The following is a 12,939-nucleotide window of genomic DNA, read 5'->3' as shown; positions in this document are numbered from 1 at the left end:
ACCACTGGCTTTTCCATCTCCTGGACACCCATTGTGTTCATGGCTCGGGGCATTGCACGCTGGGAAACTCAGAGAGCAACATGTGCGGAACATAACAGAGGGTCCACCTGCTAATCTTCACACGGCCCTGCTTTCCTCTGCTCTCCCCACTTATGTACTGTTCTCTTTACATTACACATCTAATGACTGCCTCCAATCCCTTAGGCGTAGGAATACTGCAGTGACTGGAATGTATACATTACCCCATCACAGGAGGCCTGCTGGAGCGGGGGAGAGGGAGCTTCTGTATCTATTCAGATCCAGGACGGTCACTGTGCCGTGGGACCTGGCCTCCCCGACCATGTTGGTCGCATGACACTGGTATACTCCTTCGTTTTCCTTTTTCAGAGGGTTGATCTAGAAATACAACAGACATGTTTAGATAGTTTTATGTGGTAGACAAAAAAGACTTCATTTTTTAGGTTTTTTTTTGTGGAGGGCAGGTACTGGGGATTGAACTCAGGGGTGCTTTAACACTAAGCCACATCTCCAGACCCTTTTATTATTTTGTTTTGAGACAGGATCTCACTACGTTGCTGAGGCTGGCCTCGGAATTGCAATCCTCCTGCTTCAACCTCCCAAGTTGCTGGGATTATAGGCATGTGCTATTGCACATGGCTTCCCTTATTTAGTTCTTTTTTTTTTTTTTTTTTTTTTGGTACCAGGAATGGCACTCAGCCACTGAGCCACATCCCCAGCCCTATTTTATGTTTTATTTAGAGACAATGACTCACTGAGTTGCTTAGTGCCTTGCTTTTGCTGAGGCTGGCTTTGAACTTGCAATCCTCCTGCCTTAGCCTCCTGAGCACCTGGGATTGCAGGCATGCGCCAATGCGACCAGCCCTTATTTAGTTCTTAATGGTATGGCCGAACACTTGCTCCTCTTTAGAATAAGACCAAGCCATTTCTCTTTTGCTTTGGCTGCTGAAGAGCACAGTAAAATTCCTTCTTAGGAACCCTCTTGAGGAACATGCTCCCTATTGTGACTCTCATTTTAATGATTCCTTTGCATTCCTGCCTTTATGTATATAAGCTACTTGGCCCTTTTATTGAAGTTGACAGTTATAGATTATGAGGAATATACTGCAAACAAAGAGAACAAAAATCTACTGTCCAAAGAAGGACCCCATAGCATGTTCCTTATGTGGGTGACCTTTACAAAACACCACCAGATATAACCTTTCCCCATCTTTCCTTGTAAGAAAATGAGGGAATGCGCACTGCGTTCTGAGTCCCTCAGCTAGGTGAAGCATCACCAAACCTCCCAGGGCTATGGAGGATAAGACTTCCTCAGGGAGTGTCCCTACGTGCTCACCACCAGATCTATAACCAGCTCTCTTCTCTTGTGCTTTCTCTTGCAATCACTGCTTCTATCACTCGCAAACCAGGCTACACACGCCATCCCCCTCTGAACACACCAGTTGAACATTTTCAGCACGTGTTCGGCCATACCATTAAGAACTAAATAAGGGCTGGTCGCATTGGCGCATGCCTGCAATCCCAGGTGCTCAGGAGGCTAAGGCAGGAGGATTGCAAGTTCAAAGCCAGCCTCAGCAAAGGCAAGGCACCAAGCAACTCAGTGAGACACTGTCTCTAAATAAAACTAGCATAATTTTCAGGCCTGCTAAGGTCACAAGAAACTGAGGCTCAGAGAGGATAACTGGGACTGCTCAACATGGACCCCTAGCTCCTTGCTCCATGAGCCTTTGAAACATATGACATTCCCTTATTTTGGCAAAAATGCTGCAAGTGACATAATAGAGCCCTGCAGGAGGACTTGAATGTGCCTCTTCCCTCTATCAGTCACATGGGTGTATTCGTTTCTCAAGGCTGCTGTAACAAACCGACCTAGGCTCCATGGTTTAAAGCTACGCAAGTCCATCATCTATAGTTCTGGAAGTCAGCAGCCCAAAAGAGTCTCAGTGAGCTAAAATCAAGGTGTCAGCAGAATTCTTAAGGCCCTAGGGGACAATCTGTTTCTTTGCTTTGTACATCTTCTAGAGGACAACAGTGCTCCTTGGTTTGGGGCCCATCCTCCATCTGCAAGGCCAGCTCTGGTGGGTACAGTCCTGCACATCACACCACCCTGACGCTGCCTCCCTCGTCCTCATTTAAAGTTTCACCTTTAAATTGGGCCCACTGGGTAATCTAGCTTACTCCCCTCCCCTTTTTTGGGGGGGGTTTTGGAGATTAAACCCAGAGCCTCCTGCCTGCTAGGCAGGTGCTGCACCACTGAGTTATACCCCCCTAGCTTTTTATTTTTTGTTTTGAGATAAGGTCTCACTAAATTGCCCAGATTGGCCTTGAACTTGCAGTTCTCCTGCCTTTAGCCTCTTGCATTGCTGGGATGATGGGCATGCCCATTGCCCCTGGCTCCTCACCGCATCTTAAAGTTGGCCATTCAGCAACCCCTCCCCCTCCACAGGCTCTGCACTTTAGGGCAAAGACATCTTTTGAGGGCCACAGCAGCAGACCTCTTGTGCTCTCAGGAGGTACACAACCTGTGAGCAATGGATAGAAACAGCTTTGAAAAAGGTAATGTGTTACCCAAGGATCAAGGGTGCTCCATAGGGTGAGTCAGTAGCACCCAATAATCCTAAACACTCACCAAAATCCAGGCTGTGGCCTCGTGGTTGGAAGCTCGCACCTGGACAGCTATATTGGCGTGGTCCCCAGGTAACTCCTCCAGCACCTCAGTGCCATCAGGGGTGTGTGTGACCTATAGAGCACACAGAAACCATGAGCAGTGGAGAGAGAGGACTTCTGGATCAGGACACCTCGCAGACATCCTCGCCACCCGCACGCTCTCACTGTCTAAAAGGCTGGAAGCCTAACACAGCTCATTCCTAAATGTGCGTAGAGACAGCACCCCCTGCTGGACATCACCACACATCACCACTAAGGCGGCCGCAGTGGCCGAAGGAATTCCACTAGTCTTATTACTAAGAGGGCTGCAGAGACAAGGGGACAGAAGACAAAGCTGACTGGTCTTTAGGAAGATTTGGGTTTGGAAGGAGATTGGGGCTTCTGCCATCAGCCAAACCTGCCAACCACTTAGCTCCATGGTGAAGCAGGGTCTTGGGTCCTAGCAGCTGATGTGGGATAGGTGACAGCAGAACTTTATGGGCACCTGAGGGACCAAATGGCAAAGGAAGGATTGCAGTCCCACTCCCTTCTCCGGAGAGAGAGTGTGGTCTAAGTTTCTGAGGCAGAAAGTGATATACAAAGTACCTTTTCCTAATCCTCTGGCCTCCACACAAAGATATACACACACAAACCACTTAAAGAAAAAATACTTCCCACCCACACCTGCCTGGCAGTTTCTGTCTCTCTCACACAGACACCAACACACACATACACACACACACACACACAATGACGCACAAGTCTTGGAGAGAAATACCTTCCTCCATGTGATAGCTGGGGTGGGCACGGCCCTCACCTCACAGGACAGGTATGCCTGCGCCCCGGTGACATTGTGAACACTCCGGGGTGGCAGGATGACTGCAGGAGCTGGGACAAGAAGACAAGGGAACACACCCTTTACCCTGGCGGGCCCCAAGCACCCCACCTCCAACACCACCCTGCCTGCTGAGGGCCTGGCGGGGCCCTGCCCTGCGCGAGGGATCATAGATGGGTGCTCTCTTCAGACCTGGAAGGTTCTGCTGCTCTTGTGACCTGCTGCCATTGTTTCACCACCAGCAAACTGGCAAGTTCCCAAGCTCAGTGGCAGAGCCTGGGTCTCAGCATAGCCCCCTCCTCGGCCCCTCCCTGGCTGCCATCTGCTTATTCAGCTACAGGATGGGGGTGGCGGGCTCCAAGAGCACCAGTGTCACATCACCGACGGCAGAGACTTCAAGCAGATGGGCGTCTCTGTTTCCATGTGCAGGGTGTTCCAAAGGAGAATGCCATGCCCAGTGGCTGCCACACCCTGGAGCTGAGCCCTGCCGTCCACTCCAGATGCCACGGTCTGCATGGGCACAACATAGACACCATGGACTTCCCAGCCCCAAGGTTGAAGTGCAGACCTGGAAACCCAGAGGTCAAGGGAGCAGGGCCAGGGCTACTCAGAAAATGGGGCAAATGCCACTCTAGGATGCCATAATATTACAGGGGGGGAGGGGGAGGGTGGGCTCTCTGGAGGGGACCTGGGAGCACACTGGCATCAAGTTACAAACTGTTAGTTCATGCCCCACGCCCTGCTTCCTCCTGCCCCTGGCGTCTGTCCCCACTGGGCTGTATAATACCCAGTCCAGCCTCCCCGGCCTTCAGACCCCCATCCAGCCTCACCCAGTGCCCTGCTTCCCTCCGATGGGATACCCCCACCCCCACAGCTCCCCGGGTGGGCATCTCCCCCAGCCCGCAGGGTCTGGCTGGGAACTTCACCCAGGACCAGGGGGCTGCACCTCTTGGCTCTGCTGAGTCACAGCTGGCCTTGGAGTCCGGGTGGATCTATGCAGTCTCACCTGTGCTGACGGCCAGCTCAGCACCCTGGCATCCAGCCCAGGTGTCCTGGGCAAGGTGCAAGGTGGAGGCCTGGCCAGTGAAATGCTCTTGGCTCAGGCCTCCTCCTCTGTAAAACGGGGATAACAACCCTGCTCCCAGGCCACTGAGTGGGTCTACCCATGAAATGAGTGACAGAGTGAGACACAGGGGACGGGGCTCAGGTCTGGCCAACTGAGGACACTAGATGAAGAAATCCCTGACAAAGAACAAATTCGTTCATTCCAGGGCCATCAGACTACAGAGGCTTGGTGACTCAGAGACAACCCTGCTCTCCACAGGCTGCCCTGAGAGGGGAAGGCCCTGGTGCAGTAAAAAAGGAGAACTAGGTGGGGGAGAGGGAAGCATGCAGGAGGCTGGGCTGGTGCACAGATCACCGGAGACCACCTGCCCTCCTCGGAGGCTCTCCTGGTAAAAAAAGCTCAGCCTTACCTGGAGCTAAACCTGCGTCTCTGTAATGGCCACTTGCTGACCCCGGGACTGCCCTCCAGAGCCCACAGCTGGGTGCCCCACAGCTCTCCAGGGACTCCCCTCCCCACCCAGGAGGCTCCCCGCCACTCCTCTGCCAGGCCATCTGCCTGTCCTGTGAAGGACCCCCCCAGCCCACGCTTACCCAGGAGCCATGGACCTCTAACCTGCCCGCAGCCACACAGAGCCCCACACCCAGGCTCGCTGGCAGGGACCCCATCTGCGATGACAAAGAGGCTAATTTATTCACATCCTCCTGCCAGCGCCTCCTCAGCCACACAGGCGCTGGGATGCCACCTTCACCAGAGCCCAACCCGTCCCCAAATGTCTCACTGCGGGAACAATCAGAACCGCCTCTTATTCCAGAGCCCCCGGTAGATTCCGAGGGGACGCTCCATCACCTCGTTTCACTTCCATTCATGTAAAGTCATAAATTTTAAATGAGATTTCATCACTCCCTTTCAGGCCTAAATGAATAAACCAGCAAATCGCATTTCCTCTTCCTCTCTCCTCGGGTTTGGCCCTCCCTCTCTCCAACGACAATTAAAGACTTGGCAATCCTGGGTCTGCCTGGATTTCATGGCAGGAAACACCATTTCTTTTTACAAAAGAGACCCCGCTCAGAGGAACATTGAACAATTATTTATTTATAAATTTGCATGTACGGACAGGGCATTCTTCTTGGTGCGTGGTTCACAGTTTTGACAAAGGCAGGCAGTCAGGTAGCTCCCAAGATCCGCAACCATTCCATTATCTCAAAAAGTGCCCTCATGCCGTGCTTTGCCATAATCACCTGCTTTTAATTGTAACATGGTTGGTTTTAAAACTGAAGACATTTTCATCTGTAGCAGCTCTTCATTGTAGTAACAATGGTAATGACTACCGGCTTAACACGGCACTTGCTGTGTGCTGAGGGTTCTTCTTTTACAACCACGCACTGAGCTGTTCATCTTTCCAGGAATCTTCTTGGTTGCCAGATGGGGGCACTGCTTAAGCTGCCCATATATGTATTTCTTTCCTTTTTTTTGGGGGGGGGGGGTCGAGGTACTGGGGATTGAACCCAGGGCACTTAACCACTGAGCCGTATCCCCATTTTTTATATTTTATTTTGAGATAAGTTGCTCAGTGCCTTTCTAAGCATCGAGGCTGGCTTTGAATCTGAGATCCTCCTCAGCTTCCTGAGCTGCTGGGATAACAGGCTTGTCCCATGCTATACTTTAAGTGAAACATTTGCTATCTGTATGGACTCCATTCTACAATGAGAGATTAGTTATTTAGGGGTTGTGCTGGGGGTTCCCAAAAAGAACCCTCAGGTCCAAAGTTTTACTAGGAGGATTCCTAGGACTCAGCATATGGTCCTGCGGATGGCTCTGACTGACTTCAGCAAAGCATAAAAAGCAGATCACCAAAGGGCAATGTTACGACGTGGGGGACCTATGCTCCTAAGAGCTCGTCCCTTGGGGTTGCACTGGACACAGCCATGGACAGAGAAAATGTGTATGATGCACTGTGTGCCTGAAAGCACACAAGGGACTGTGCCCTTGCTTGGACAGTCCCGGTCCCCATTATTACCCCAAATGTATGACATGGGGATGCTACCAGAGGCAGGAGGACAGTGTGCTAGCTGGGACAGAGGAACCCCGCTTTGAATTCTATCTGTACCATTCCCAATGTCATGATTTGGCCCTTCCCCTTTTTATTTATTTATTTGTTTGTTTGTTTATTTATTTAGTGAGTACCAGGAATTGAACCCAGGGGTGTTTAACTACAGAGCCACACCCCCAGCCCTTTTATTTGTCATTTTGAGACAGGGCCTTGCTAAAAGTTGCTGAGGCTGGCCTCCAACTTGGGATTCTCCTGCCTCACCTTCCGGAGCCACTGGGATTACAGCTTTCTTTAAAAAGGGCACAGGAGACCCTTTATCCCCTTGCCCATTCCTCGTGGGCTGCTGTGAGAAGGACGCGTTCCAAGACCCCCACAACTGTGCAAGTTTACAGAGGGATCCAAAGCTGTGGCTGGCTGTCTTATCTCAGGGGCAGACTCTTCCATGGTGCCTGGCCTGATTGCAACTCTCTGCTGGTTTCTGGTGACAGGGTCCATCAGGGTTCTTCCTGGAGGCACCAGAGGCCACGACCCCCAGCCTTCACCCTGGCACCCACACATCCTCGCCGCCATAATCCCTGAAGAACCAGGTCTTTCCTTCCTACCTGCGTTTGATAAGAATAACGTGGCTCTTAGGAGGGAGGTCAGCCCCTGGTCAGCCCAGCCTCTGTGCCAGCTTCATCCCTCTAGCTCCTCCTTACTCAACGCTTCTGTCCTTCTGCTCGTGCTAACAATGGCCCTAGAAATAGAGAGGGCACAAATCCACCCACCCGAAGGCTAACCAGCAGGTAACATGGCTAGTCACACCAGGTGCGCATGGTCACAGGAGGCAGTTCCATAGTGTGAGCAAACAGAAGCGGAGGGAGACTCAAACACCTGGGGTCCAGCATTCAGGACTGGGCAAGTTGCTAGCCATTTCCTCCCTGTGTGCAAATGAAGAGAGTGTCCACTGCTCACACCCTCTGGGGGGCAGGCAGATAATGGATGTGACCGTGGGGATCTGCAGAGATGAAAGGGATCAATATTATTATTATCGTGTGAGGTGATCTGTCTCCCTGGCCCGTCAATTAAATGGGTCCTCGATGGCTGGAATAAAAGATTTCCTCAAATGCCTCTGAGATTTCTTTAAAGTTAATGGTGCTAGGGAAAGAAAGACTATCAAAAGTCATCCCCCAGGCCTCATCTGCTTGTATTAAGAAGTGCACAACCAAAGAGTTTAATAATCAACGCACTGAGCAGCCCCGGTAATTTATGCTAATAGTCACTATACGACGTGGAACAGCTTAATCCCGCTCCCTGCAGCCTGTGCCTCAAATCCCCTCCCTTGGCAATGAAAGGCTTTTGAACATGAGGCCCCTTTCTTTGTCCCTCTCACAAAGTGGCATTCGCTGCCTCTTCTGGTTACCTGGTAACACTGCGGCGCCTTGGGTTTCTAAGTGGAGCTGGAATTTCAACCAAGGTGAATTTTCTGAGATTCAGGATCTCAAGAGCTCACTGCCGCCGCAGGGGCTCCATACACTGCAGGCAAGAGATGGATGGCAGGGAGCCACAAGGAGCCAGGCAAACCTGGGCTGCCTTCAGCTGGGGTAGCGAGGTGGCTCCAGGGAATTCCCTTCTGCATGCCTCAGTTTTCCCTTCTATTTAATGGGAGTGAGACCTCTCGAATGAAAACAAAATTATTTGCAAAAACCCAGTAAGAAGATGGGTGCAAAAACAATGTCCAACAGGAAAGAATTATTTATACACGAGCCTTTAATCATTGTGTGGATCAAAGGATCACTGTCATTTTTAGGCAATTTGGGGGCATTTCAGAGCACAGAAGGAAAGAGCAGCATTTAAGTCCCCAAACTGTTTCCCACTAGCTCTCAGGGGCACGTGTCAGACACTTCTCCACCCTGGGAGGAGCCTAATTAATACTTAATAACGCCTCACTCTGGTCAAATTAACGGTGATTTTCTCACCAATATTGCAGCAGAATGGCTCAGCTCTGACTCCTGTTTTCCTTCAACCAGAGTCCCCAGGGGCATTGTTAAAAAGTGCTCCTGCTGTGTCTTCTGAATTAAAGATGGCTTTAGGGCAGCACAGAATGAGGTGTCACCGTGGCTAGGAAAAGGAAACATCTCCCTGTCTACACCTTCAGGCCTTACCAAGACACAGACACAGACGGGGTGGGGACGGGGGTGTCCCACAAGAAAGTCAGTACAGAAGGTGACAGGGCACCGGTGTCGGGTCTGACACCAATGCTGTGCCTGTCACTGATGAGGTCATGAAAAGCAGCTTCTGAATTGCTCCCGTTTGGCCCCAAGTACATCTTTATTCCTGGGGACTGAGCCTGGGGAGGGCCTCAGAGCCCAAAGATCAGAATTGAGAGGCTGTCACATTTACTTGTCATTTGGTAATTTTCAATGAATTAGGGGTATGGGGTTTCCATCTGCCATCTGTCCTTACTCTGGTAACCATGACAACCACCATCTGCCTGACTATCAAGTCCTGTCCTGAAAGAGCACTGGATAGGGTGTCCCTGGGAGCTAGTCAGCCTTCACTGGACATCCTGGACAAGTCCCCTGCCCTTGTTGGGTCTCAGTCTCCTCTGCATAATAGAAAATTTATTCTACATGTCTTTTAAAGTGTCTTTCTCTTAAGAACAGAATACCACTCTAGGGAGAAATGATCTGAGACCATCAGCACTGGGTGGATTCTGGGGGAACCAGGTCAGCATTTCTTACATCTCCTGAATGTGGACTGTTACCTGTCTGCAGACAAAGAGAACTGTCTGTGAATTTAATGCTGAGGAAAGCAGATTATTTAAAAAAAAAACAAACAAACAAACAAAAAAAAACCCAAGTGTTGGGCAAGGACAGGACCATTTAAGTGCCACAGGAGAGAAACAAGAATTTGAGGAAGAAGGGACCTAAACAGTAGCTCCCCAGGGGCAGACCTGGCCAGAGAGGAGAAAGAATTGGCCCAAGGCCATTCAGAAAGCCCCCCAGCTCTGTCTTCCACTGGGAGCCCAAAGAGGAATAGCAATGGCCACTTCCTGTCAACTGGGACTACACAGAGCTGCACATGGTCTTTGTTTCCCAGCCAGGAGACGTCCTGCCCCATTTCCAACAAGCCCTTGAATCTCCTGGACTTGAGTACATCTACCGGGAATATGTTGGAGAGGTAGGGAATAACACAATATTAGACACTTCTTAAGGCCTGGAAAAAGCTTCACCCAACCCTGAGGCTTCCATCTTGAAGCCTAAGTCATTCCACTGACCTAGGCATTTAGCCTGTACTTGTCTCTAGGTCCAGGCCAGAATTCCTCCCCAGAAGCCTGAAGCCCAGGGTAAGCTGCGTTCCTGTGGACTCACCAGCCACAGGTTTACTCACCCTGAACCTTCCACTGCCCTCTCCAGGCAGAGTAGACATGAGCGGTTCTCCAAAACCTCATGGGTGGGTCATGTCGGCACTAAGGTAAAGTGGGCTAGCAGAGCAGGGTGCTTTGCTGGACATTCCTGAATACTAATGTTTTGGTTTATTTCTATTTGATTTTTAAAAATTACACAGAGAAGGTGGGCAAGTATGGCACCCAGATATGGTTGTACTGCAATGTTAATGAAGTTTAAGTTTCTAAGTCCCTGGCAATTCATAATTTTCTATTCCTTTCCTTAAAGCAGGACTTTTCCAGTTGTATGTGTGTTAGACCCACAAAACCTGGGTCTGCCTCTGATTGTGCAATAATCTTTTCAGAGCTTAGGTCTCCAAAGGGCTCAACTGTTCTGAGTGGCAGCTCCCTTAGGATCCTAGACTGGGCCTCACACAAAACCAGGATCCCTGGTGTTCTGTCCTGACTACTCCCGAGTTCCTGCAAGGAGCTCCTGCTCTTCCAGTAGCCTCACCTCTTCTTCCTCTCCATTCAAACAATCCACCTGGCACAGGACACCTGGGAACACCCAATGAGAAACCCTCTCCCCAGTTCCCAGTTTCCCTGGGACAAAGAGGCTAGCCTGCAAATCACTGTATGAGCAGGCACCTAAGTACCAAAGAGGGCAGCAGGCTTATCAAAACTTCCTCTCTCTCCAGGGCTGGTGTCTCCAAGCACTTGATAAGCGAGCGCAGGATGTGAATTTCCACCCTGGTCTCCCCGAACACCAGCAAAATGCGAAATACTGTTCCCCAAGAGGAAACTGAGGCCCCAGGCAGCGAGATCCACGGTTGTGCAGAAGGATCCTTTGCCTCCCATCCTTGAGAATTGGGGTCCCACTTTCTCTACCCGCCAGGGTCCTGGGACGCCAGAAGACTCACCAAACTCGCAGGGGCCGTCGCGTGCCTTATGAAGGTGGCTGGAGTGCGCGCGGAGCGCGTGCCTGGCGCGCAGACGAAGCGCGCATACACTGGGGTAGGAGCGGCCGTCGGAGCCACAGACAGGACCGCGCTGAGCACACACGCAGAGCCCGGTGCCCTCGGGCGCCGCCCCTGCGGCCCGGCTGGCGCACACCAGGCCGGGGCCGCAGCGCGCGCCTGCCCGCCCCCCGCAGCTGGCGCCCTCCGCGCCCAGGCAGCGCACGCAGCAGCCGCACTCGTCGCGCGCAACGATCCCTGGCTCGGGGCAGAGCGCGGGCGCGGGGCAGTTCTCTGAGCGGCACGGACCGCACTCTGGGTGCCGACCGCCCGCGTCCCGGAGCCCGAGGCTGGGGACCAGCGGCGGCAGCATAAGCAGCAGCGGGAGTAGCGGCGACAAGCGCAGCATGGCCTGCTCCGAGACGGCAGTGGCGCCTCTGCTTCGCGCTCGGCTTCGTGCGTGCGGCGCAGCCACCCCGCCCGCCCCGCGGCCGCTGATTGGCCGGGTCTGCACCGCGGGGTGTCAGCCGGCTGCAGCCCGGACCCCGGACCCCAGCAGCGCTGTGGCCTCGCCGGCTGCCCGGGTCTCCGAGCCAAAGGGATATTGCAAGACCAGCTTTCCGACATCCGATTAGACCCTCAGGGAAACCAAGACCCAGTCCGAGCGGGAACTTTCCTGAGGCTGCTGGGGTGGAATCGGCATTGGATGGATGCCCCGGCTTCAGCTGCAATGCTGGCTCCAAATATTACATTACAGGAGGACGCGCTCTTTTATTTTACGTTCAGTATATTTTCAGAGTTTTATTTTTAATAGGGAATATGTGGTTGAATTTTTCAGATTTTACAAAAAGACGAACGATGAAAACAGGGTTTCTCTCTTATTCTGAATTCCACCCCCTATTCTGGTTTATAAAGGCCAGTCTTGCTATCAGGTTCTTAGATATATAATGTTTTGTGTCTATTAAAACATTTATGATTTATAACCTCTCTCCTTTAAAATATTTCACAGCTTCCCCACCGTGTATCATCTCTGAAATCCAGCCTCTTGTACAATTGATGGCATGGTTTAATTGGTGGTGTGTGTTTCTTAATGCTACATAAATCCATGACATATCTTATGGTCATCAGTGACTTCCTTTAGATGAGCTCCAGTGATATATTTTGGAGTTCAAGTGAAAGTAGCCTTTGGGCAGTTAAATTTTGCAGTGTTTGGTTGCACACAATTGGAGTTATTGAAACTGGTTGTTTTCTGTTCTTTTGTTACTGCAAACAATGTTCCAATGAAGTCCTGGTGCACAAGTGTCAGGGTGCCTGAGGTCCCCTGGGGAAAGCATGTTGGAGAGATGCAGGTTCTTGCCGTCAGTTATTCCTGCTGCCCCTAAACCTACTCTGATCTGGGCTCTGTGCACCCCCTCTGGCCTTAAGGAAGTCTTGGCTGCTGGAATTTGAGGAGCAGCCAAGTTAAGATGCTGAAGGGAGAGAGGAACTTGCTGGCCAGGCTTTCTGGGAAACTAGAAAATAGGTGGCTCCATAGGTAGTGAGCTCCCTGTCAATGGAAAAGTTCAAGGATGTCTTGGCTAGATGCATGGAAAGGGGGTCAAATCCTTAGGAGCTGAGCGAGATGATTTTTAATCTCCTTAGACTAAACCACCATTCCCATAGTACAAAGCCCGACCTGAGAAACAGACCAGACAGAACGTGGCAAATACATAGAGCAATGATTGGCCCCCTTTTTATTCAAATATTGAGGAAGCAGTAAGTGAATGATGTTATTATTAAGAAATTAATGTATGCTTAATGTGAGTTGGAATATACAATCCCACAGCGGTACATTTACATACCATCTACATTCCTTTTAAATGGTAGGGAGAACATTATGTTTGCATAATGGCGCTGAGAATTAAAGCAAGGCTCATTTTCCAACACTAAGCCTGGGGCATCAAAGTCTGAGTATCTGGGTGGAGAAAACATTCCAAAGCTTTGAAGGCAGATCGGCAGTGT

The 12,939-nt window shown here is 51.1% G+C and overlaps 1 protein-coding gene across 1 annotated transcript; it reads right to left on the bottom strand.

The window, feature by feature from the left end:
• Positions 1 to 246: 246 nt before the first annotated feature.
• On the bottom strand, positions 247 to 11,347 carry Igfbpl1 (insulin like growth factor binding protein like 1). Its single transcript, XM_076843260.2, has 4 exons — positions 10,903 to 11,347; positions 3,443 to 3,552; positions 2,648 to 2,758; positions 247 to 396 (listed from the first exon to the last, which is right to left on the bottom strand). The coding sequence occupies exons 1-4, from the start codon at positions 11,345 to 11,347 to the stop codon at positions 247 to 249; spliced, it is 816 nt and encodes a 271-aa protein (XP_076699375.2).
• Between the last annotated feature and the right edge of the window lie 1,592 nt (positions 11,348 to 12,939).

Source organism: Callospermophilus lateralis, chromosome 2, assembly GCF_048772815.1.
Source record: "Callospermophilus lateralis isolate mCalLat2 chromosome 2, mCalLat2.hap1, whole genome shotgun sequence".
Lineage (NCBI taxonomy): Eukaryota > Metazoa > Chordata > Mammalia > Rodentia > Sciuridae > Callospermophilus > Callospermophilus lateralis.
This window is presented reverse-complemented; position numbering and strand designations above follow the sequence as displayed.

Bases quoted from the DNA above. Each gene is read 5' to 3' on its own strand.
- Igfbpl1 (XM_076843260.2), bottom strand. From the start codon at position 11,347: ATGCTGCGCTTGTCGCCGCTACTCCCGCTGCTGCTTATGCTGCCGCCG. The intron at 2,759-3,442 runs GTATTTCTCTCC...TGTGCTCTATAG, and splicing joins CAGCTATCACATGGAGGAAG to GTCACACACACCCCTGATGG. The intron at 397-2,647 runs GTGAGTGTTTAG...TTGTATTTCTAG, and splicing joins AGGCCACAGCCTGGATTTTG to ATCAACCCTCTGAAAAAGGA.